Below are 23,651 nucleotides of genomic sequence, written 5' to 3'. Positions count from 1 at the left end.
ATCCTGCACGGTGTTGGGCTGTAAGCACAACCCCCACCTGTGGACGTCGGGCCCTCATACCACCGTCATGGAGTCTGTTTCTGAACGTTTGAGCAGACAAACGTTTCTTGCCACAGCTCGCATTGATGTGAGCTGCACTACCTGAGCCACTTGTGTGGGTTGTAGACTCCGTCTCATGCTACCACTAGAGTGAAAGCACCGCTAGCATTCAAAAGTGACCAAAACATCAGCCAAGAAGCATAGGAACTGAGAAGTGGTCTGTGGTCACCACCTGCAGAACCACTGCTTTATTGGGGGTGTCTTTCTAATTGCCTATAATTTCCACCTGTTGTCTATTCCATTTGCACAACAGCCTGTGAAATTGATTGTCAATCAGTGTTGCTTCCTAAGTGGACAGTTTGATTTCACAGGAGTGTGATTGACTTGGAGTTACATTGTGTTGTTTAAGTGTTCCCTTTATTTTTTTGAGCAGTGTATTAAAAAGTTAGCATCTAACACATAAATGCTAATGTAAATTCTGACTGAACTCCCAATAAATATTGTCTCTGTTAATACCTCTTGTTATGGCTTTCAGTGCTGGTTTTGGTCATAATTAACAGTATCCCTTTACTTTTGGAGATTTTTTATCAAATCATGTGGGAAGCCATGAGAAATGTATCCTGCTATAACTCATGGGTGGGCTGCTGTGTGGCTCAGTGATTATCAGTATGTATTTTCTGTCTGTAGGTTCTTCCCACCCCCAGAAGTCCAAAATCCTGACATTGCCCTTGAACAAGGAATTAGCTTACTAAATAGGTAGGATAGGTGGAATACTGAGGACACATTTCCTTACATGGATTAATAATGCAAAACTTAACGCAGGTCAATAGGGATGAACACTTCCCTCTGGTAATAAATACACCAAATTAGATGTGGTTAATATTCTCTTGACCACCTGCAGGGTGTAGTGAACAGATCTTTTTATTTTTTGTCTTACTTTCTTGTATCAAGTATGTGCAGGTATCAGGAGGTGGAAGGGCCAGGGAATTGGGATTCAGGACCAGGTGTGGTGGATGTCAGTGTGATATCTGCCAACGGAGCTTTCCCTCCTGACAGAGTAGACTGTCAATGTCCTCACAAGGTCAGCCAGGTCCATAACAGAGGAAAAGTTCTACTCCCTTGAGTGACAGGCTCTCTTTCTTCTCCGCTCCATTCTTCTCCTGTCTGGCAGTGGGAGTCCAAAGTGTCTGCTTTTGCTGAGTGGGGTTGTGTGGCTTTCTGTCCCTTGAGAACTTGGCTCCCTGTTTGTTTGTGTGCGTGAGTGAGGGGGAGACAAACAGAAAGACAGGGAGACAATTTGTGTGTGTGTGTGTGAGGGAGAGTGACTGCGTTTATTCGGGGGCTGTTTGAATAGTTTCAGCAGAGATCTACTGAATGGGAAGCCACCGCCTGTTGTGTTTGTACACAAAGAAGCTCTTTTGTTTTGAAAGGAACAATTGAGCTTTTCACAGAAAGCCAGAGAACACAGACAACCTCACCGCTGCCTTGAAGGATGCTCGAACACACACACACACACACACACACAGCTCAATCCTTATGCTTGAGACAGTGTCTGTCACCTTTGTCTAATACAAAGGTGGGATAGGAGACAATGTTTATGCCTCTTTTGTTATGGATCTTTTCAATGTGCTCTTTCCATGTGTGAAGCTGAAGGTTGATGGATTTTTTTGGAACTTCTTTCTCAATCCTCTAGCAACTTTGGACACAATAGCTCATATACATATTATCACAGATGCTACTAGCCGGGTAGCAGGAACACAGGAGGCCCAAATGCAGACAATGGAGCCAGAGCATGTTCAGAGATGTAATAATATCAAAAAGTCAATGTACAAACAGGGTTACGGGAAGTTAAGGCAGGCAGGGGTCAAAACCAAGGGGTCCAACACAGGCAAACATATCCAACAGGTACAAAGCATATTACAAAATCCAAAATCCGGGTCAAAATCAGGTAAGCAGTCCAGCTGCAAGAGTCTGGTGAGCCCAGGGAAGGAGATGGTGCGCTCAGGCTGATGTTCAGAGGAATGGACAGGGGTGGTGTGGAGCTGAAGACCTCATGCGGATGACCTTGGGGTAGAACACATGAACAGAGCAGTTTCAGAGGACTACCAGGAGGCAGGACCAAAGGACTGAGTAGGTCTGGACGGCAAACCAGCAGGCCAGCTGCAAAGGCGAAATCCCTCTGGGGGCCAGCTGCAAAGGCGGACACCCCTCTGGAGGCCTGTGGCAAAGGCGGACACCCCTCTGGAGGCCAGTGGCAAAGGCAGACATCCCTCTGGAGGCCAATGGAAAAGGCAGACACCCCTCTGGAGGCCAGCGGCGAAGGCAAAATCCCTCTGGAGGCCGGCAGTGAAGGTGGTACCCCTCTGGAGGTTAGGCAAGAGTGCGGAACCAGAGGCTGGCAACAGCACAACTTGACTTGAAGACAGGGCAGCAGCACTGGGAGCTGGCGACAGCTGATGCAGCTCAGGAAGAACTGGAGGTAGCTGCTGCAGCTCAGCAGGGACTGGTGACAGAAGAGTCAGGGAATTACTGCAACTCAGCAGGTGTAGGCCGGGATGCCGACAGAGAACCATTAGCAGGTGTAGGCCAGGCTGCCAATGGTGAACCAGGAGCTGATGTTGGCCAGGCTGCAGACTGGGAACCAGGCCGCCGACTGGGGACCAGGAGCTGATGTCGGCCAGGCCACCGATGGGAAACAAGGAGCAGAAGTTGGTCAGTCCACCGTCTGGAGCATACAGTCACACAGGCGGGAAAACCTGCACATTGCTGTGGTTTTGTGCTAACGTGCACTTCCGTTTCCAGTGCTTGTGTGTTGGTAGCATGTTTTGCTGTTCTCACTAAATACCAGTTAAATTAGTTAGATTTGTCATTACAGCGGCTAACTGTCCGCTAAATACTTATTCTTACTGTAGTTTTGCCTAAGCACTCAGAGTTCTTTCCATCTTTTAGCGATTGTCGTTTAATCTCATAGTTGTTTTCGAAGGTTTTGGTAGCTAACGCTACCGTACTTTAGCTTAGCTGTTGGCGACTTTAGCTTAGCAGCTAGCGATGGCGTCGCTTTCTCCCAATCGCTCTTCTACTTTCTCCTGCTCGGTGTGTCAAATGTTAAGTTACTCCTCTGTAGTGAAGGCCAAATGAAGTGTTCCGAAGCATTATTGCTTTCCGACACAAAATGTTTCAGTACTCGAAGGTTCACTCACAAAATGCAAGACGCCGCCATCTGTTGGTGAAGATAATGTAAAGCAACAAAAAACTAACAACCATAAAATGCAAGTCGGCTAATATGTTAATGCCAAACCTAGAAGAAAATTTATTGCACTCATTGGTTGCTCTTTTACAGCAGGAGTTGCACAAAATTGTGATTTCAGCCTTAATTTTAGTGTTGTAGCTAACTGTTACCACTAGTGATGTGTGGATCGATCCTAAAGTATCGATATTTCTGATACCAACGTTTCCTGCTCTAGGATTGATACTTATATAAAAGGATCGATATCTAAACTCAGTAATTTGGAGTGAGTGTTTTTTATAAGTATCTTACTGTCACCAGGATGGTCTAATTATAAGCTACTCAGTTGATGGGAACTAATTTTCCTTCCGCCTGTCAAAGTCATGCTTGTGCTCTGTGACGGAGCTTCTTTGAAGTGAGCCGCTGCAGCCCTTCACATTTCCCATGATTGAAACATCTGAGATTAAGTCTTTCACAATAATATGATGATGTTATGAAGCGGCAGTTCTGAGCAGGATATTTTCATTATAATTAAAGAATATAACAGTAGTTTGATGTCTTCTCATTATGCAGCTATTATTTTGAATTGGTAAGGCTACAGCCTACTCCTTATTTCTCTTATAAATACAGAAACGGGAGAGGGGAGGTCACATTAAACTAGAAATAAAATATGTAAAAAGTATTGGTATCGGTATCGGCAATACCAGCCTGGGTATTATTTGGTATTGGATCGTATAGGAATTAAGTGGTATCGCACATCACTAGTTACCACCTGTCTCTCATATTTTGGTCCTAAAATTCACCAGGAGAAATGGGTGAGACAAAGCATTTAGCAGCAGGAATCATAATTGAAACTTGATGGCGATACCTTGCTCAGACTCATTACTGGCTATTTTTTTATCTTAATAAAAAAGAGCTGCTCTGAGCAGGAGTTGAACCCTGAAGCTTTCACTTAAAGGACAGAAACTCTGCCTCTTCACCAGCTACCCACACATTAGATGTGTGACTGGCTTTAAATACAGCCAACCTTTCCTTCACTTCACAAAGGTAGAAGTAAAATGTTTACCATAAAAGTAATCAAAATTCTACTCAAGTGTGAAGGTATAAAAGTGAATCCATAGTGAATGTACTAAAGTATCAAAATTCGGTATGACACAGAATACTCCATGGTTTGGCTTCAATTTTATGAGAATAAAAACCTTCACAAGATTAAAAAATCGCTGTAAAGCTAAATAACAGCTTTGCAGCCAACGATCCTGCATCAGTGTGGAGAGGCCTGCGGACACTCACCAACTACAGGAGACCATCCCCCAACACTGCTGGCACTCAACAACTGGCAGACGAGCTGAATGGCTTTTATTGTAGGTTTGAAAAGCCCACAGTCACACCTCTCCCCCGCTCCAACACCATCTTCAAACAGTCACCTTCCCCCTCTGACATACTGCTACCCCCTCTCTCTCTCTGTGAAGAGGACGTGAGACACCTCTTGCAAAGGCAGAAGATCAGGAAGGCTCCTGGCCCCGACGGTGTGTCTCCATCCTGCCTGAAAATCTGTGCAGACCAGCTGGCCCCCATCTTCACACAGATCTTCAACAGATCACTGGAGCTGTGTGAAGTTCCCTCCTGCTTCAAACGCTCCACAGTCATCCCGGTCCCCCAAAACCCCTCCATCTCTGGACTAAATGACTACAGGCCTGTCACCCTGACATCTGTAGTCATGGAGTCCTTTAAAAGACTGGTGTTGGCCCACCTGAAGGACATTACAGGCCCCTTGTTGGACCCCTGCAGTTTGCCTACAGGGCTAACAGGTCAGTGGATGATGCAGTCAACTTGGGACTGCATTACATCCTGCAACATCTCGACTCTCCAGGGACATATGCAAGGATCCTATTCGTGGACTTCACCATCATCCCGGACATCCTCAGCACCAAACTCACCCAGCTCACTGTGCCAGCCTCCACCTGTCAGTGGATCACAAACTTCCTGGCTGACAGGAGTCAGCAGGTGAAACTGGGGAACATCACATCCAGCACCCAGAATATTAGCACTGAGTGTGCTCTCCTCCCTGCTATTGTCCCACTACGCCAACGACTGCACCTCAGGAGACCCATCTGTCAAACTCCTGAAGTTTGCTGATGATACAACGGACACTCTGGTGCGGTCAGAACAACCTGGAGCTTAACATGCTCAAAACTGTGGAGATGATCGTGGACTTCAGGAGGAGCCCCCCCACTCTGCCCCCCATCACCATACTCAACAGCCCTGTGTCTGCTGTGGAATCCTTCAGGTTTCCGGGATCCACTATTTCCCAGGACCTGAAGTGGGAGCCGAACACAGACACCATCATCAAGAAGGCCCAGCAGAGGATGTACTTCCTGCGCCAGCTCAGAAAGCTCAACCTGCCTAAGGAGCTGCTGGTCCACTTTTACACAGCCATCATTCAGTCTGTCCTCTACAGACTACATCGGACACTCAAGACTGCAGAAAAGATCATCGGTGCCAACCTGCCCTCCATTCAGGACTTATACATTTCCAGAGTCAGGAAACGGGCAGGAAACATCACTGCAGATCCATCTCATCCTGGACACAACCTGTTCCAGCTTCTCCCCTCTGGTAGGCGCCACAGGGCACTGTATGCTAAAACCAACAGACTTAGGAACAGTTTCTTCCCACAAGCCATCACTCTGATGAACAGCTGATTTCTGACTCACAGTGTCAGGAACAATTCTTGTGCAATACCCCAGTAACTCTGCCTCTAATCAGCCACCTGTTTACTGGCTAACACTTTTTATTTACTCACCATTCTCTATTTCAGTGCTGTTCATACTGTTATACTGTCATATTGTAGATACTGTATAACAAAAAATCAAGTGAAGTTTATTTGTAGACATGGAGGCGAGGTTTAGTGATTTAGAAGTCCGGCTCCGCACCTTGGCAGATCAGTCCTCAGTTACTAACTTAGCTAGCCAGCCCCCGGTAGTCGGTGCGGACCGACCTGAGTTTGCCTCTGATATTCGTCCCCCGGTGACATTCAAAACCCACGGGTCACCACCAACCTGTTCACTTTTCTAACAGATTTTCCCCACCCAGCAAAACACAGTCTGAGAAACCAACTCCGATTATTGGCGGCTCCATTTTGAGAAACGTGAAGTTAAGGCTCGTGCAGAATAACGTTATACGACTTTCAGCGTCGGGCAATGGCCGTGCTGTTCACACTGTTACACAACTTGCCGTCTTGTGACGGGAGTCTTGAAGTCGTTGTGGCGTTCACACTACGTAACTGATCGGTGACAGGGGGTCACACACTGCATGAGCTGACACTCTGTCACCAGACGCTGGTCTCCAAACTACGTTTTGTCAAGAAAACACGTGAAACGGGAAATGACGCGAACCTACAGACAAAACAGCTGTTTTTATTATAAAGATAGCGATTATAAAGACTAAAGAAGAATATGAATGAAAGAATGGATTAGAACACGCAGGTAGCAGGGATCGTTTGAGCTATACAGAGAGAGCTGGAGGTCAGTAAAAAGTGTTTTGTGGTGAAAAAGTAGCTTCCTGCTCCGCCAGCTGTCTGCTCTCATTGACTGGATGTGGATTTCGACTCGGCCGCCTTTGCAGATATTTGGCGTTCGTGATGTGTCAGAAATGTGTCGGGAAGCCGTTGTGATGCGTCGAGTAGTTCACACACAGGGACTGGCGACCGCTGATTTACTCCCGATCAGAGCCTGACGGTCGCTGAGTGGCAAATCGGGCTAAAAATTGTGTAGTGTCAACTAGGCTTTAGGGAAGCCAGCGGCCATAGTTAAGTGCATCCCTGGGGCCAGAGCGGGCAACATTGAGTTATTTGAAACTGCTGGCTAAGGATAAACGTAAATACAGTACGATTGTATTCACGTTGGCAGTAATGACTCCCGGTTACGCCCATCGGAGGTCACTAAGATTAATGTTGACTGAATCACCACATAACGTTACGCAAAAACAATGTCGGACACCCTAGTTTTCTCTGGACCACGCCAAATCTGACCAGTGATGACATGTATAGGTGCATGTCATCATTTCGCCGCTGGTTGTCGAGGGTCCAGCAAACGATTTAGGCTGTGTAGATCACTGGCAGACTTTCTGGGAGTTGCCGGCATTCATCCCACTTGGGATGGAAAAGCTCTCATATCCAGAAATCTGGCCAAGTTTATTAATGGACCAAATTCACGACAATCCAGAGCTGAGACCAGGAGGCAGAGTCGCAGTCTAACACTTCTCTGCTCCTCCATTTCAGGAGTTACCTAGTCAAAACCCCATAGTGACGGTGTCTGCCCCCGAAATTATTTAAATCAAAGATAAACAGAAGAGGAGCTGTGCATAAAAACCTCAATACAAAGTAAAACCACAAGTGCAATTATGCAAAATAATGGGATAATTAAATGTGGACATCAGATCTCTCTCTTCTAAAGGTGTACTATCAGATTATAATATTGATTTATTTTGTCTTACTGAAACCTGGCTGGGTGGAGAATATGTTAGCCTAAATGAACTCCACTCCTTCCAGTCATATTAATACTCATATTCCTCGAGACACAGGCCGAGGAGGTGGAGTTGCAGCTATCTTCGACTCTAGCCTACTAAACAGCTTTAAACCTAAACTAAATTTTAACTCATTTGAAAAGCCTTGTTCTCAGTCTTTCACACCCAAGTTGGAAATCACTGCAAATAATTCTATTTGTATTAGTGTACCGAGCACCTGGTCCGTACTCTGAATTCTTATCTGAATTTGCAGAGTTTATGACGACTTCAGTCCTCAAAACAGATAGTTATTATTGCAGGGGATTTTAATATTCATGTGGATGTTGAGAATGATAGTCTTAGTACCGCGTTTATCTCTCTATTAGATTCAACTGGCTTCTCTCAAAGTGTTCATAAACCAACTCACTGTTTTAACCACACCCTCAACCTTGTTCTGGTATATGGTATTGAAATTGAACATTTAATAGTGTTCCCACAGAATCCTTTTTATCTGACCACTGTTTGATAACTTTTGAGTTTGTGTTGCTAAACTACATGCCATTAGACAAACATTTCTATAGTGCTGTAGCTAAATTTAAGGATGTGATTCCATCAGCTTTTAATTAATTATCAAGTCACAAAGTAACGGAGGACTCCTATGCTAATTTCAGTCCCTCCCAAATTGATGCTGCAGGCTCGCTGCGAATGACACTCGACTCTGTTGCCCCTCTAAAAAAGAAGATAATAAAACAAAGACGCTCTATGGTATAACACGGAAATAATGAATATTCAAATATCGTAGAAATCTGAGAGGAATTGGCGTTCAACCAAACTGGAAAAGTCTCATTTAATTTGGCAAGATAGTCTTAAAACTTATAGGAAGACTCTCCGTAATGCCAGAGCAGCGTACTACTCATCGTTAATAGAGGAAAATAGGTTTCTTTTCAGCACTGTAGTCAGGCTGACAGAAAGTCACAGCTCTGTTGAGCCATGTATTTCCATAGCTCTCAGTAGTAACGACTTCATGAGTTTCTTTAATGATAAAATTCTGACTATTAGAAACAAAATTCACCAAGACCTGCCCTCAACTGGCACTGACTTATCTCTAAACTCAGGAACTTTAGAAACAGCTGTAAAACCAGATACATGTTTAGACTGCTTTACTAACTTCAATAATTTCTTCATCTAAACCATCAGCCTGCCTCTTAGACCCCATCCCGACTAGGCTGCTTAAAGAAGTTTTACCCTTAGTCAACACTTCTTTACTAGATATGATCAATCTATCTTTATCAACAGGCTATGTACCACAGTACTTTAAAGTAACTGTAATTAAACCTCTTCTGTAAAAGCCCAAACTTGATCTGGATGTTTTAGCAAACTATAGACTTATATCTAACCTTCCATTTCTCTCTAAGGTTCTGGAGAAAGCAGTTGCTAAACAGCTGTGTGACTTTCTACAGAGCAATAGTTTATTTGAGGAATTTCAGTCAGTATTTAGAGTTCATCATAGCACAGAGACAGCACTGGTGAAAATTACTAATGACCTCTTGCATCAGACAAAGGACTTGTCTCTGTACTGGTTTTATTAGATCTTAGTGCTGCATTTGATACCATTGACCATCATATTCTATTACAGAGACTGGAACATTTAATTGGCATTAAAGGAACCGCTCTAAGCTGGTTTAAGTCCTATTTATCAGATCAATCTCAGTTTTTACATGTTAACGATGAATCCTCCATGCACGCCAAAGTTAGTCATGGAGTTCCACAAGGATCTGTGCTCGAACCAATCCTGTTCACTTTATATATGTTTCCTTTAGGCAATATTATCAGGAAACACTCCATAAACGTTCATTGTTATGCAGATGATACTCAATTATATCTATCGATCAAGCCAGATGAAACTAAAGCTAAACTTCAAATGTGCCTTCAGGATGTTAAAACCTGGATGACCTTGTAATTTATTGTTCTGGGGCTGTGACGCATTATCTAAAGAAATAGTTACTCTGGATGGCATCCCCCTGGCCTCCAGCACCAGTGTGAGGAATCTTGGAGTTATGTCATTTAACTCTCTCATTAAGCAAATATCAAGGACCGCATTTTTTCACCTACGTAATATTGTAAAAATCAGGAACATCCTGTCTAAAATGCATTTGTTACTTCTAGGCTGGATTATAGCAATTCCTTATTATCAGGCTGCTCGAAAAAGTCCATTAAGACTCTTCAGCTGATCCAGAATGCTGCAGCACGTGTTCTGACAGGAACCAGGAAAAGAGATCATATTTCTCTTGTCTTAGCGGCTGTTTCTCAATACCGAGTTCGCCAAGTTCGGACTTTTGTACTTTAAAGCTTGGACTTGGCAAGTTTGGTTCGGGAGTACAAACTCCCAGGAACGGGAGCACGCAGTCCGGCATTCAACAATTGGAACAGCAGTGGACTTGATGACGGCTGGACCCGTTAGCGGGCGGGACCTCACATCTCCGAAAACGTCGTAGCAATTTTTTTAATCAGCTCTGTCTCCACATATTTGGACTTTAAACAGCTATATTCCCTCATAAAAAACTCTTAAAACTACTATATGTGACACAAGAACAGCAGTATTATAAGTTCCAGTTGTGAATTTTCTCGTCCGACATTTTCGCTTTTTGGCGGTGAAATGCAGTCTGGGATATCTGGCTATTCGAAGACCACACAAGTCACCACCGATGCAGGCTCGGTAAAACGGGCGGAGCAAGACTGTACTTGGCTAGATGCAGACTTTTGAATTGGAACAGTACATTGGCTGCGACTGATAACGTTTCACAAGAACACAAGCACAGACAAGAACGCAGATTGAGAAACAGCCAGCTTCTCTGCATTGGCTTCCTATAGAATCCAGAATAGAATTTAAAATCCTTCTGCTCACATACAAAGCTCTTAATGGTCAGGCACCATCTTATCTTAAAGAGCTCATAGTACCTTACTACCCCACCAGAATGCGGGGTTACTTATGGTTCCTAGAGTCTCCAAAAGTAGAATGTGAGCGAGAGGAGAGGCGAGGCGAGTAACAAAATAAAAAAGGAAACAGAATGAAATAATGACACGGGAAAAACACAACACAATACACAGAGCGAGAAAACACAAAGACACAAAGTGAACAAAGACATGAGGAAGGAATCAGCCAAAATAAAACAAGAAATACCCAACAAAAACCCAAAACCATGACACATATTATACAGTATGTCCTGGGTGAATGTGAGTGTTCCATGCAGTAAGTGCAGTTCTTCTGCTGAATATTGCAGAATGACAATATCTACCTGGAGTGTGATAATACTTTTGATAAATTTCAGTGACTTAAGAATTGCTTTGCCAGGTGCTGAGATTTCTGGCGCCCAAAACTATATTTCCAGCCTGTACTCCGTTTTGCAACAAAAACTTTCCTACCTCCCAAAGCCTACGCACATTTTCAGCATTTTCGACAGTGGAGGATGTGCCCTTGGGGCAGTAGGAAAGCATTTCATTCTCAAGTTAAAAAAGAAGCAAATAATGCGTTTGTATTATTACTGAATTCAATCATTTATTTCCATTTCAGAATAGTTGATAGGAATTTTGTTTGGTGAGCTCACACAAAACAAGAAGCACCACAACTCGCTTTGATGTATACCATTGTATACATACCCTTACTGTGTCTTACAGACAGGAATAGTAGCAGCATATCAATGATTTGTTACGGTGGGTGTGGGTTGGTGAGGCAGGGTTGAGCAGGTTGGAGGACCCAAACGCAGGACACAGAGCGGAGCAGGTATAGTTCAGTGGTTTAATTAAACAAACAAAAGGCGAGCACACTTACATACTGAGTGAACACAAAAACCACACTCCTAACATGATTTAAGAGTTATGGGCACGAACAACCTCTGGGTATGTGCTGTTGCCAAACCTGGCTGTCCAAGTTGTGATACTTTTCAGTCTTAAAAGATAGGATGAAGTTAAAAAGTAGTTGGCAGGGTGAGAGGAGTCATGAAGAATATTGTGTACCTTTTTCCGTAATCTAATGGTGAAGATTTCAGCAAGGGATGGTAGCTGCTGGCCTCTGATTTTTGATGCAGTGTGTACCATTTGGACCAGACGTTTCCTGTCTTGTGCTGAGGTGTTTCCATACCACACAGTTACTCCAAAGGCGAGGAAGCTCTCGATCCTGGCATGATAAAATTGCATCACACCTTCCTGTGATATGGAAAACTTTTTCAGCTGTCTTAAAAATAAATGTCTTTCTTTAGCATTGTCATAATGTTGACCACTCTACAATGAAGAAGAGGACATTGTTACAAGAATTTGTAGTTCTACGCCTGATGAGTTTCCTGACCATTTATGACCAAAGGTAGATGTTTACTGTTACTCTTACTGAAGTCCAACACTACTTCTTTTGTTTTGGAAACATTCAACTCCAATTTTTTGGCTGCACATTATTATTAAATGCTGAGCTATAATCAACAAACAGAACCTTTACATAAGTGGCAGGTGTTGAAGAACTGAATGCAAACGTAATGACACTGCAACATTGACAGACCTATTTGCCCTTTATGACACTGGACAAATGACTGCAAACCAGGCACTCAAAGACACAGTCACAGATGTTAAGGCGACATGTCTGCAATCATTCAGGTTAGAATTTTTAGGCGCAGGAACAGGCAGTTGCTCGGGTGGTAGAGCGGGTCATTCTACTGATCATGGCTTAGGTGGTTTGATTGTGGCAATTTCTACTGGGAGCAACTGAAAAAAGAAGAAGGAACAATAACAGCAAAGTTAGAATAAGAGCAAGACCTGCAACACATCACTTCAGGGTGGAGGCTGAGATTAAGTCAGGGCCTGCAGCTTTTCTACTGTTCTGCCTATGCTGGAGTTTTCTAACCTCATATTTAGTAATTAAAAATGAAGGCATAGTAGGATCTGTAGAGGAAGGAGAGCAAGCCAGTGGCAGGTATGATATGGGAGATGATTCTGTTGCATCTCTGCTCTAATTAAGCTTACCTCTCCTTCAAGTAGCTAAGCCAAAGACCCGCTGATGTTTCCATTACCTTTTCATTTATACAGCTGCTCATGGCCCTTTTTAAGTTGAAATCTAATTTTGTAAAATGCAAAGAAGGATTTTCTTACCATCTTCACCTGTTTAAGATCTGAGAAAGGCTTCATTCAGAGTGAGAGACAGTGGGTACCAGACAAATACATTCTAGGATAACTTGGTTTCTAAACTGCATGTATTTGAACTGTGGTAGGAATCCCCACAAAGATGAAGAGCATACAAACTCCACACACAAAGGGTTTGCACTCATGCAGAGCTTTCAGACAGTTTTTGTTATGGCTATCTGAGTTTACTTTTTAAAGAAGATATGTGTTTCTGCTCTCTGTAGAGGTATTGTAACTTCATGCTTGAGATAACAATCAGTCATAATCTGTTTTTGTTTAATTTCGCTCGCGCTGTTTTGGGAATCTTCACCTTCTCTTCAAGTTCACAAGGGGCCAGAAAAAATACCTCAGATCCAAATTGCATCTCTGTTTACTGTAAAAGCATTCAGCAATTAGAAAGTAGGCTTGAGACATTTTTCATTCAAATTTGACATTTTCAAAGATCTTTTTAAACCTGTGAAATGTATTTGCCATAATGTAAAAGCAAAACAAAGAGGAGAAGACAACAAAAAGTGACAGTTGTTAGTGGGCAGCAGATGTCAGAAGCGAGAGCATAATGAGCTTCAATGAAGTGAAAACAATAACAACTTACTGTTGGTTATAATGGGAGCAATTAGGACACATCACAGCGTCAACTTAATTCACTCAAATAAAAAAAAGAAGTGAAAAGATTCATAACAAAGGTGGTAAACAAATAAAAACAGAGCATGAAGAAACCAAAGTACGTAATTATTTATTTTCTTCACAAAATTGTACTACAACTTGAAGCAGGTGTGAGGTCTTGTTGTTCACTGTTGCTCTCCATCTGCAGGAGAGTATTTGAGCCCACATGGAAAGTGCCACCTGTGTGATGCTACCTGTCTGCAGTGCACAGGTCCAGAGAGAGAGGACTGCACCAGGTGCCCTGCATCAAGGTGAGAACAACTGAACATCTGTATTCAAAAGATTCAAAGTAATACTGCTGAGGAGGTACACTATGACACGCCACATTTCAATCCAACCAACCCACATACTGACAAAAAGTGAAGAACTAAAAGCTGACATTGGTCTAAACATGGTGGCCCCCGAATCCACATGACCAAAAACTTTCAGCGGGTTCAGATTAAACCACTTCAGATGTGAAGTCCATACGACCTTTGTTTAATTTGTCTTACAGTGTCTCATATATAGAAGCGCAACAGACACCGTGTTAGTACTAATAGTGATGTGAGTTCCAAAAAACCCCAACTCTATTCTTGTCTAGTCAATTCAAAAATGTGTGATTCTACTTTATCAAAAGGAGAGTGGAGTTGACAAGTATCTTATTTTTGGAAATAACAAAAACTATTGTGGTATTTTTGTTTTTTGGTTGGTTTGTATTCCTTCTTATTTCAAAGGAAAATATACAATATGATATAATACAATATTTATTTTTTTCAATGGCTGATTTTGCGTCTTCATTGACACGACATCCCCGCGTGCAGGTTCTTTGATGATGGACGCTGTGACATCCGCTGTCAGAAGGGGCGTTATGCCATGGGGAGGCAGTGCCATCTCTGTCACCACACCTGCCAGGAGTGCACTGATGAGGGACCTGACAACTGCACCAGCTGTGACAAAGGTACACTAATCTGGGTTAAGATCTGAAAACGACACTGATGATTCTTTTTTTTTGTTTGATAATGAAATGTGGAATAACTAAAAACCTTGTATATTTCTCATAGTGTAAATAAAAATTACATTACTTTACTGACAGGCAAGAAGTTGCACCAGTTAGTGCAGATAAAACCGTAAATACACACATTTTATATATTTCAACAATACCCTCTTTTTCTTTCCTACTATATAAAACCTGCACGCTCGTAGACTTTGAAGTGTAACAGGTAGATTTTTACAGAGGTGTTCATTTAAAAACCCATCTATCTAGTTGTGATTGGAATGTAAGTGAAAGAGTGTTTTTTCGTAACATCACATGGATCAAGCCAAGGCTCATTTGTGCCAGACTCCACCAATCAATCCTCTAAAAGTAAATGAATCTAATTAAAGCAGTAATTCAACCAAGGCCTACTGATAGATGTGTTAAAAGGGGGAATCAGTCATTTGTTCGTGGCAGCCTGATGCAGAGGTCACTGCACATCTTTCAGATTTCAGAAGCCCAGTTAAAGGACAAGCTGTCTGGATTTGTCTACTTTTGCTTCCTTTAAAAATCTTACCTTCTGGTACGTTTTATGATCCCGTGCAGCCAATCCAAAGTCCATAAAAAACTTTTTTCATCAGTGTGAAAACAATCGTGACCCGGATGTCATTAGAGGCTCACAGCTGAAGAAATATCAACTTGAATGTGGTAATGGTAACGGTGTTTATTACAATGTCACACACTGTATTATGGCTGTCAGAATGAATGTATTTACACTGGGGAGAGTCTGTTACGCACACACCCACCTACACACACACTTTAAGATACCAGACAGCCAAGGAGAAGATTAACACCAGATTTCCCCTCCACACACACACTCTGTCTCACTGTCACATGTGCACACACACACATGCACCCACACACTCTCATTCTCTCTCTCTCTCTCTCTCTCTCTCTCTCTCTCTCAATTAGCCGGCAAGTTTGTCAGACTGTGTTTGCAAATGTGGTTCCATTTAATTACAGGTCTGTCTGAGGCTCAATGAGACATAACAATAATAACATGAACAGACCCTCCATCTGTCTCTCGCCATGTCATTTCTCTCTCAAAACAACCACTCTTATCTTGGCCAGTCTCACACACACACACACACACACACACACACACACACACACACACACACTGATGCATACTGAGTAGACAATTCGTGATACTGACTTTTGAGTAATGTGGAGTTTTACACCCCTACTGTCTCTAGCATTTCTGTTTTATTTGACAATCACAGTAAAGAGAGACAGGAAAGGCTGAGGGCAATATCAAAAACTTTTTTGTGGACACACATTCAGACGGAAAACACACAGAAAAAGTGTTTAATATTTAGAAAAGGATGTTAAGTTGTATAAGCTGCTGAAATATCAGTGCATATTATTTTTGTAATTAAAAATTAAAGTCAAGTCACAAAATCAGGTTAGACTGATAAAATTCACACCCAAAAATTCATGATGAAAAATTCAAACTTGAAAATCTGGGCTACAAAGAATAAGCCTGAATGAAATCTTTTAACCTCTGGCCTATGTACTGCCAGTCACGTGGGCAAATGCATGTATGACAACATGCATGTGTAACTATGTAGGGGTGATTTGATTTTGCTTTCTAAAAACTCTGTAAAAATTTTGCTTCTGCTGTAAATGTGATCATATAGATTTCTTTTTCTTTTCTTGCGGCATCTAGACAAGTTTGAGGTGGTCAGATACCTCTTTCAGGGTCAGTGTCGGGGTGTCTGTCCAGAGGGGTTCTTCCACTCTGCAAGGAGAAGGTGTGAACCCTGTCCTGCCGACTGCATCATCTGTACAGCAGTGAATCACTGCCTCCACTGCAGCCCAGGACACAAGATCAGAAATGGCAAGTGTGTCCCATTGGAGTGCAGTACAGGTGAGAGATGCTGCTAGAGCTTCGTATGACTTTGTTACGTGCCCATTTACAGATGTCACTATGAAAAGCACTGTTAATTCTGCAGTAGAAATGCTGAGTGGGTAAATTCTACAGAGTTCACCACTGTGAAAAACAAGCATGAATAAAAAAACATGACATCTATATCTCACTATTGTTGAAAGATGAAGAGGTAGGGAAGGATTTTATAATAGCGGCCACTGGTGCTCATCACCATTGTCACAGAGCTGGGTTGAATTTGGGAAAACGTTAGGGAACACGCATGTAGCACAGTGACCTCATTTTCAAACAATAATTAAAATTTAAATACAAAACATGTCAAAACATGCCAACACAAGGGCTCTGAGACACAATTTAATAGATTTAAAATATTAAATTAAATTTAAAGAGAAAATTACATGTACATGAGGTGATTCAGGCCATTTTCTACAGGAATCTCCGTACAATCATCTATCGTGTAAAAGAAGAAAAATATATGGCCATGAAACTCTAATTAACAAAGCATGAACACCATAACAGAAACACAAAAACACTGCATTTGTGCACTGATATGACATGATATCTACTGCTTTAGATAACTACTCTAAATAAACATAAAGAAATCAAAATGTCCCACCAGAAAAATACAGTCATTTCATCTGGTTATGTATCTAGGTGTGCCGGGTGCCGATGTACTGATTCCTTTTACTTTCTGTTCCTAATCTGTTCAAGTAAAGAACATCTGGAGAATTAATTTTTATCCTCAGAGAGATTGTGATGATGAACACATCACACTTTATCTCATCGTATGTGATCAAATGTGAATGCCGGCCAAGAAAGGATTGGGAAAGAACTGAAATGTTTTTTGATAAGACAGAGAGGTGGAGGTGGGGTGTTACAACTTCACTACATTGAATGGGGGTGAAGAGTAATGATGAGATTTTGTATGTGGGAGGATGAGACGAAATTCTTATCATATGTGGCAGGCAGGTCTCAACAGGCCCCACAGACAGCTTGAACTCTGGAGTAGGCGAAATTTGGCAGTTGTGCATGTTTGACACAACTGACAATTGTGCTAGTTAATCTGGAAGCTTCCCCTCTTTGCTTTTCATCCTTTGTTGGCTTCAGAGACAGAGGAATGAGACTGCATTGATAGATGTGACATAGATAAAAAAGGTGAACATATAAAAATTAGAAAAATTAAGCTAATATTTTGTTGAAAAGTTGAAAGATAGCAAATTATGTAATTCTAAAATAAGACGAGCACCCTTACAGCAGCATGTCTGTAATATTACAATGGTCATTTATGAAACAGGTAGTGATTTGATTGTCATGTCTGTTTGTGATGACAAACAAAAGAAGTGCAGGTACTTAGTTTATTGTAAAAAACTGTCATCCAGTATTTAGCAATTAATGTAAACTCAAATGCTTTACACAAAATGGACATAGAACATTTTGAATTAAAATCCAAATGACCGTCTTTCTCCCATCTTCTGGGTTATTTCATCAGCATTTTCTTATGTGTCATGCATTTGTTTTATCTGTGTCTTTTGTCAGGTGAGGCTGCAGATGCAGAGAATGAGGACTGTCTCCCCTGTGATGAGGGCTGCAAGCAATGTAAACGCAGTAAGTAGACCACACCTTTTTTTCTCGCCTCACTTTGTCGCCTCCTACCTCTTTTACCTGCATGGCACACCACAATATCTGGCAGTCAAAGTGAATGAAGTAAATGAAAAAACTTGCTCCGCTTTTACTGTTCCCAGCTAAAGACTTTTCTCATTTCAGTTCTCAAAACTGAGAGCCAGTGAGGTGTCAGGAAAGCTTGCAAACAAAACATGACACCTAATTAAAGGAGGATTTGACTGTTCTAAATATGTTTGGCATTTATCAATGATGTTGCCTTTGATTGTTGATGTACCTCACTCTTTGCTGTAGGATCTCTACAGGTGCAGTTCTGAAATGAATCAACATTTTGTTTATTCCAATAAGCCTTATTCATTAATGAAGTCATTTGGACAGATGCAGATTTCCTTAACTATTAGAGACCATACCCCATTAGGCGATACAAGATTAGTATTTGGACTAATAGGTGCAGAATGTCAGATAATTTTCACTTTTTCCACAAGGAAAACTGGCTGAAATCTAATGTACATGTCAGAGGCTGACATTATCTATCCCACAAAGGGTTAAATAAATTTGATTTTCCATTCTTGGGTAAATGGTGCCATTTGTCCATCCAATGCTGTTTCCTTTCCGTGCTGTTAGTAAATATCAAAAATCAACATACCTTTGTCTACAGCAAAACTGGATACTTAACCCCTCTTTTTCTGATTGGGGTTTTGAATATGATTGGCTTATGATACGTTTTTCTCAACACTGTGAAATGTGAAAACATATAGAGTAAACCATTCATAAACCTAAATCTAATTCCTTACACCTCACCCTGCCAGTACAAGCCACACAAAGACGAGAACACTTGCTTCTTCCAGAGATTGCTCTTGACATACCATAGAAAGTTGTTATTGAGCTGAGGTGGAGACGGGCTGTTATTATGTCATTATGCATTCTGGGTGGAATATTTTTCTTCACTCTCACCCCCACCACAGCCTCTCCGCCACCCATCTGCTCTTAGTAATCACAATTCTGCAAGCTAAACAAGTCAGTCAGCAGATTAGAGATTTGAGACGATTGGCTGAAGTGAAGATGAAACAGAACGTGTGGTGTCTGAGTCTGGCATCTAATATGTGTGTGCATGCGTACACTATGTGTCATCCAGTATTTCTAAGCGTATGCCAGTTTTAGACATTTAAAGTAATGTGGAGACAGGATTTGGATGTAGTTCTTAAATCAAAATTGGGATTGTAGCTATAGGTTGGGATTAAAACACGCAGTTTTATGTATTAAAAGGAAAAGTTCACCCTTAAATGTTTTCATCTTTTAGTCATATTTATGAAAACACTGCACTTGCGCATTACTCATTCCAAAAAGGCAAAAAAATAAAAATAAAAAACACACCCAAAAGTGCAGCCCGACAGTGTGTGGTTAGATGCAACAGCTCAGTCCTACCTCTCCCTTCAAATTACTTCAGTACTTCTTTTTAACTCATCGTTAGTTTAATTAATCCTCTCTGCATGCTAAACTCCTTAATCATGGAATAAGAGTTTGAACATGTTTTATAATTGGATTGGACGTGTTTTACCTGACATTTAAAACCTTCATTATCTTGACCCTTCTTGGCACATGGCTCCTTGGCCTCCACTGTTACGATGCACCGCTGCTGACACATCTCTGATCAGTCTGTGTGCTCAAGGTTTTTCTCTGAACATCAAGTTCTCCCAACTGGTTACTTCTTTCATTCCTTTACTGACAACATGTCAATGTGTTTCTTGTTTCAGTGATGGGGAGTGCTAAACAGCATTTTGACCATCTTTGTTGAAGGCAAGATGATTTTCACAGACTACACAATGTACTGTGATTTGTTATCTTTGTTTCAATATGAACTACTGTTCATCTTTAGCAGTATTATTTGGCTTCAGTAAAGCAGTACTGCTACAGCTCCTTTACTGTGGAGCTGGACTCCTGGTAAGAGGCTGCTGGTACGCTAAAGCTCATCTCACCTCCAGTTTTGATGGTGTGCTTCTAATTTCTGTGCTCGAAAAAAAGCTTTCTTTCTCTTCAGTGTTTTGCTTCATTAAATTCTCTTCTTCTCAATCAGCAATTTACTTCTCAAACACTTCTTGATAAACACACTATGACAGTTTCTCCCACTGAAGTGATGACTTGAGGTGATGGTGCGTTTATATATTCCCACTCCTGCTACACCTTTTTTTACTGAGCCTCAGTGCTAATCATTTTAATGTGTGATTGTGTATGCATATCATATGTGTGTAACTGCTAGTGTGATATGTAGCTTGCAAGTGCATGTAGACTGTAAATGTGTGTGTATAAGTGCTTGCACATTCCACAAGTGCATACTTCAGGATGTGTTTGCCAGTTTAAATTCTGTTGAAATCCCCCTCCTCTGGCTTGCACGGTTAATATTTATACGGGCGCTATTTTCTCTTTTCACATAGACACAGCCTGAAGGCATGATTTCCGGCTCCTCTGTCCCTCCCACCTTGCCTTTCTCCCAGTCTCTCTCTGTATGAGTAATTGCTTTCACAGGTAGTGGCTTGTCGACCGCATTGAAGTGCAAACCAGTGCAGTGTTGTGGGTGCTGGAAGGAGACTGAAAGAGGAATGGGGTGTGGGGGTCGATGGAGGCTTTTCTGGAGAAGATGAATGTCCCAAGGGACAGTCTGCAGATGAGCCTTTTTTTGTAGTTATTTCCATATCTTTCTCTCCCTCTTTCTGTCTCTCCTTTACCCTTTCTCTGTCTCTCTGCTTCCTGTCTGATCCTTTCTTTCTCTTCATCTTGCCCCCCCTCTCGCACCCTCTGTCCTCTGAGATGTTTTGACACTTTTGGACTGAGGGATGACGGCGTTGCTCTTTCTCAGTAACCAGTAGGATGGTTTTGATTGACAGCAAGAATTAATTAGTTTGGAAGAAAAATGAACTTTCTCCTTTGGTGTGTCTCTCACACACACACCTGAGTTACTTATTAATATTCCTGTATATATTCCCCGTCTCCAAAAACAAACAAAAAAATCCCACATAAATAGCAAATATCTGTGTTTTTTACATAACCTGTCACTCAGGTGATTATTTTTTTGTCATTCAGCATAAGTACACCTGCAGTGGAAGCTAAACAGACAGTACAGAAACACACAACAAAGCAGTAACATCTAGCTGCTGACTTCATGAAGATGAGAGAACTAACAGGCATTATGGATGTGAACTGAAATGCCTGTAGAGATGCTTCGTTTTTTTCATTTTGTTTGAAGGGTTCTGCTAGTTCTGCATTGATCACCCTCTGAGAGTGGCATTGAAGTCTACAGCGGACTGAACACATTCATTGTATGCTGTCATAGTGCCTCCTGCTGGTGTTAAAGGAAATCACAGTGCTGCTCTTGGGTACACGGTAGATGAGATGGGATATGAGATGGGATTTTGCCACATTTTAACTAAATAAAAAGCTAACCACTAACCTTTACCTTTACCTTTTCCAATATGGAGAGATAGGGGGAAATTGGCTGAAATCTGGTGATGATAGCAGTAAAACAAGGACTGCAGCAACAACTACATACTAAGGCTGATCCAGTAGACACTCTCTTTGGTCTTCCTTTGAGATTGAAAACAGAGCCACTTCATAAAGTCCAGAACTCACTGTATGCCCGATCTGTTTTCAATTATTTGTTTTAAATTCTGCTATTCACCACAGATGATTCAGGAGATCAGGCCCAGGGAACTGTTTGCCTCAAATGTGAAGATGGTTACTACCAGTAAGTCTCTTCAGCTGAGAGTTTCACTGAGTTTACATCCCCTTATTCATTTGTGCTCACATTGATACAACCCGTCTGTCTGTCTGTCTGCCAGGTTAGGCACAGACTGCCATCAGTCCTGTCCAGATCGGACCTACAATGTGAACGACAACATGGTGTGTGCTCCATGTGAAGACAAACGATGTGAAATCTGTGACCAGTCCCAGTGCTACTGGTGTGAAGACGGATTCTATGTCTTTGGTAACATTTGAACCATTTACAATTTTGGGCCTTGTTAATGGTGTGAATATCAGCTGTTAAAGTCCTATGGGCCGGAATAAGTGACTCAGTATCCTTTAGATATGGTAGACAGGGTGGGGCACTGTCCCCTAAGGACCTGACACTCCACCAGAAATAGTAGTTTCAATGTCACTGTACTACTTTCAGAATCTTTAACCATTCTACTAAAGACTAAATACTGTAATTTAAATCACAGCAAAAGTCCCCATCTGTTGGCATATATGATCACAAGCATCCAAGTACAGAAAAGTGTCAGAGATGACAAATTATATATGCCACTGAAAGACTGATATGTTTAATGGTATATGGAAGAAGTAAAAACATGTGTTTGTGTGTCCAGATGGACAGTGTGTCGATCACTGTAAGGCAGGTTTCTTTGTGGATGAGGAGAGCCGGGACTGTGAGACTTGTCACCGCACCTGTCGCACCTGTGGAGGGCCACAATATGACGATTGTGACTCGTGCAAGGACGAATTCACCCTGAAGAACGGAGAGTGTTTAGAGGAAGGACGGCTTGCTTCCTGCACTGAGAAACACTTCAGAAACAGTATGGCAAATTAATTTGACTTCACTACTAATTATTGTCAACATGAATTTCCCTCGGGATAAATAAAGTATATAGCTATCTATTTACATTACCCACATTTAATTTTTTGTTTTGTGTGGGTATAAGTTCATTTCCTGTGCGTCAAGAAAACGTAATAAGTTATTCAACTGAAGTATATCTCTGCTTGTACTTGTAAAATGCGAGGCTTACTTTCTACAGTTTTCCTTGCTTAACCATCGAACTAAATTGCTCACCCTGCTGTCAACTACTGCTATTAAAGCATGTTGCATTAAATATATATATGTACAGTATATGCTCTAGTCCATGAATGTCTTGTTCCAGTAGCCCATTTGTCATCACGTTGCCCTGGTTCCCTAGCACCTGACACAGACCTTGTTGATGACCGGGCGACATCCAAGCTGGTATAGCTCTTGTATTTGCAGTTTCACTCATGCCTGAGGTAGGCTGGTAGCATTAAGGACCTTGCCTAAGGGTCCAAACAGATATCTATGAAGATTCTCAGTCATCAAGGTCATAGTTATCCAACGAAGGTTAAAATCAAGGGCAACTGGACTTGGTTGAAGATACTGGAAGATGTTTCGTCCCTCATCCAAAGGACTTCTTCAGTTCTGACTGACTGGCAGGGAAACTCAGCTATTTAACCTCAGTGGGGTCGATGGCCCAGGTCATCGATACCGCTGGTTCGTTAGTGTTCCTTGTTGCTGTGACGACAGTCGTTACAGTCGTTAAGACTACCTGTGGCCAAGACTGAACGACCATCGTTGGTATCTTCACCTGAGGCCAATTGGTTACGTTTGTTGAGTTTACTGGGAAGTGATGAAAGGACAGCATTGTAAGTGGGGGATAAGTGGTGGCGTAGACCCCCTCCTCTGTTCAATGACGGCTTCTCAACCCTGGTGTAGATGGCTTCCTTGACACCTCTTTCAAACCATCCATCTTCTCAGAGAAGATGGA

At 41.9% G+C, this 23,651-nt stretch overlaps 1 protein-coding gene across 1 annotated transcript in view; it reads left to right on the top strand.

Annotated features, from left to right (window-relative positions):
* Positions 1–23,651, top strand: part of pcsk5b (proprotein convertase subtilisin/kexin type 5b) — an 85,830-nt gene that overhangs the window by 55,855 nt on the left and 6,324 nt on the right. Inside the window, exons 21-27 of the mRNA XM_038702928.1 lie at positions 13,740–13,842; positions 14,392–14,528; positions 16,273–16,473; positions 18,028–18,096; positions 21,790–21,850; positions 21,945–22,090; positions 22,470–22,676. Coding sequence (XP_038558856.1) covers positions 13,740–13,842; positions 14,392–14,528; positions 16,273–16,473; positions 18,028–18,096; positions 21,790–21,850; positions 21,945–22,090; positions 22,470–22,676 — 924 coding nt within the window. The remainder of the gene's footprint in view (positions 1–13,739; positions 13,843–14,391; positions 14,529–16,272; positions 16,474–18,027; positions 18,097–21,789; positions 21,851–21,944; positions 22,091–22,469; positions 22,677–23,651) is intronic.

The sequence above is a fragment of the Micropterus salmoides genome, unplaced genomic scaffold (assembly GCF_014851395.1).
Source record: "Micropterus salmoides isolate LMB-PRFRI ecotype aquatic unplaced genomic scaffold, ASM1485139v1 Ms_hic_scaffold_7, whole genome shotgun sequence".
Classification (NCBI taxonomy): domain Eukaryota; kingdom Metazoa; phylum Chordata; class Actinopteri; order Centrarchiformes; family Centrarchidae; genus Micropterus; species Micropterus salmoides.
The sequence above is the reverse complement of the archived record's forward strand: the minus strand, read 5'-3'. Positions and strand labels throughout refer to the sequence as shown.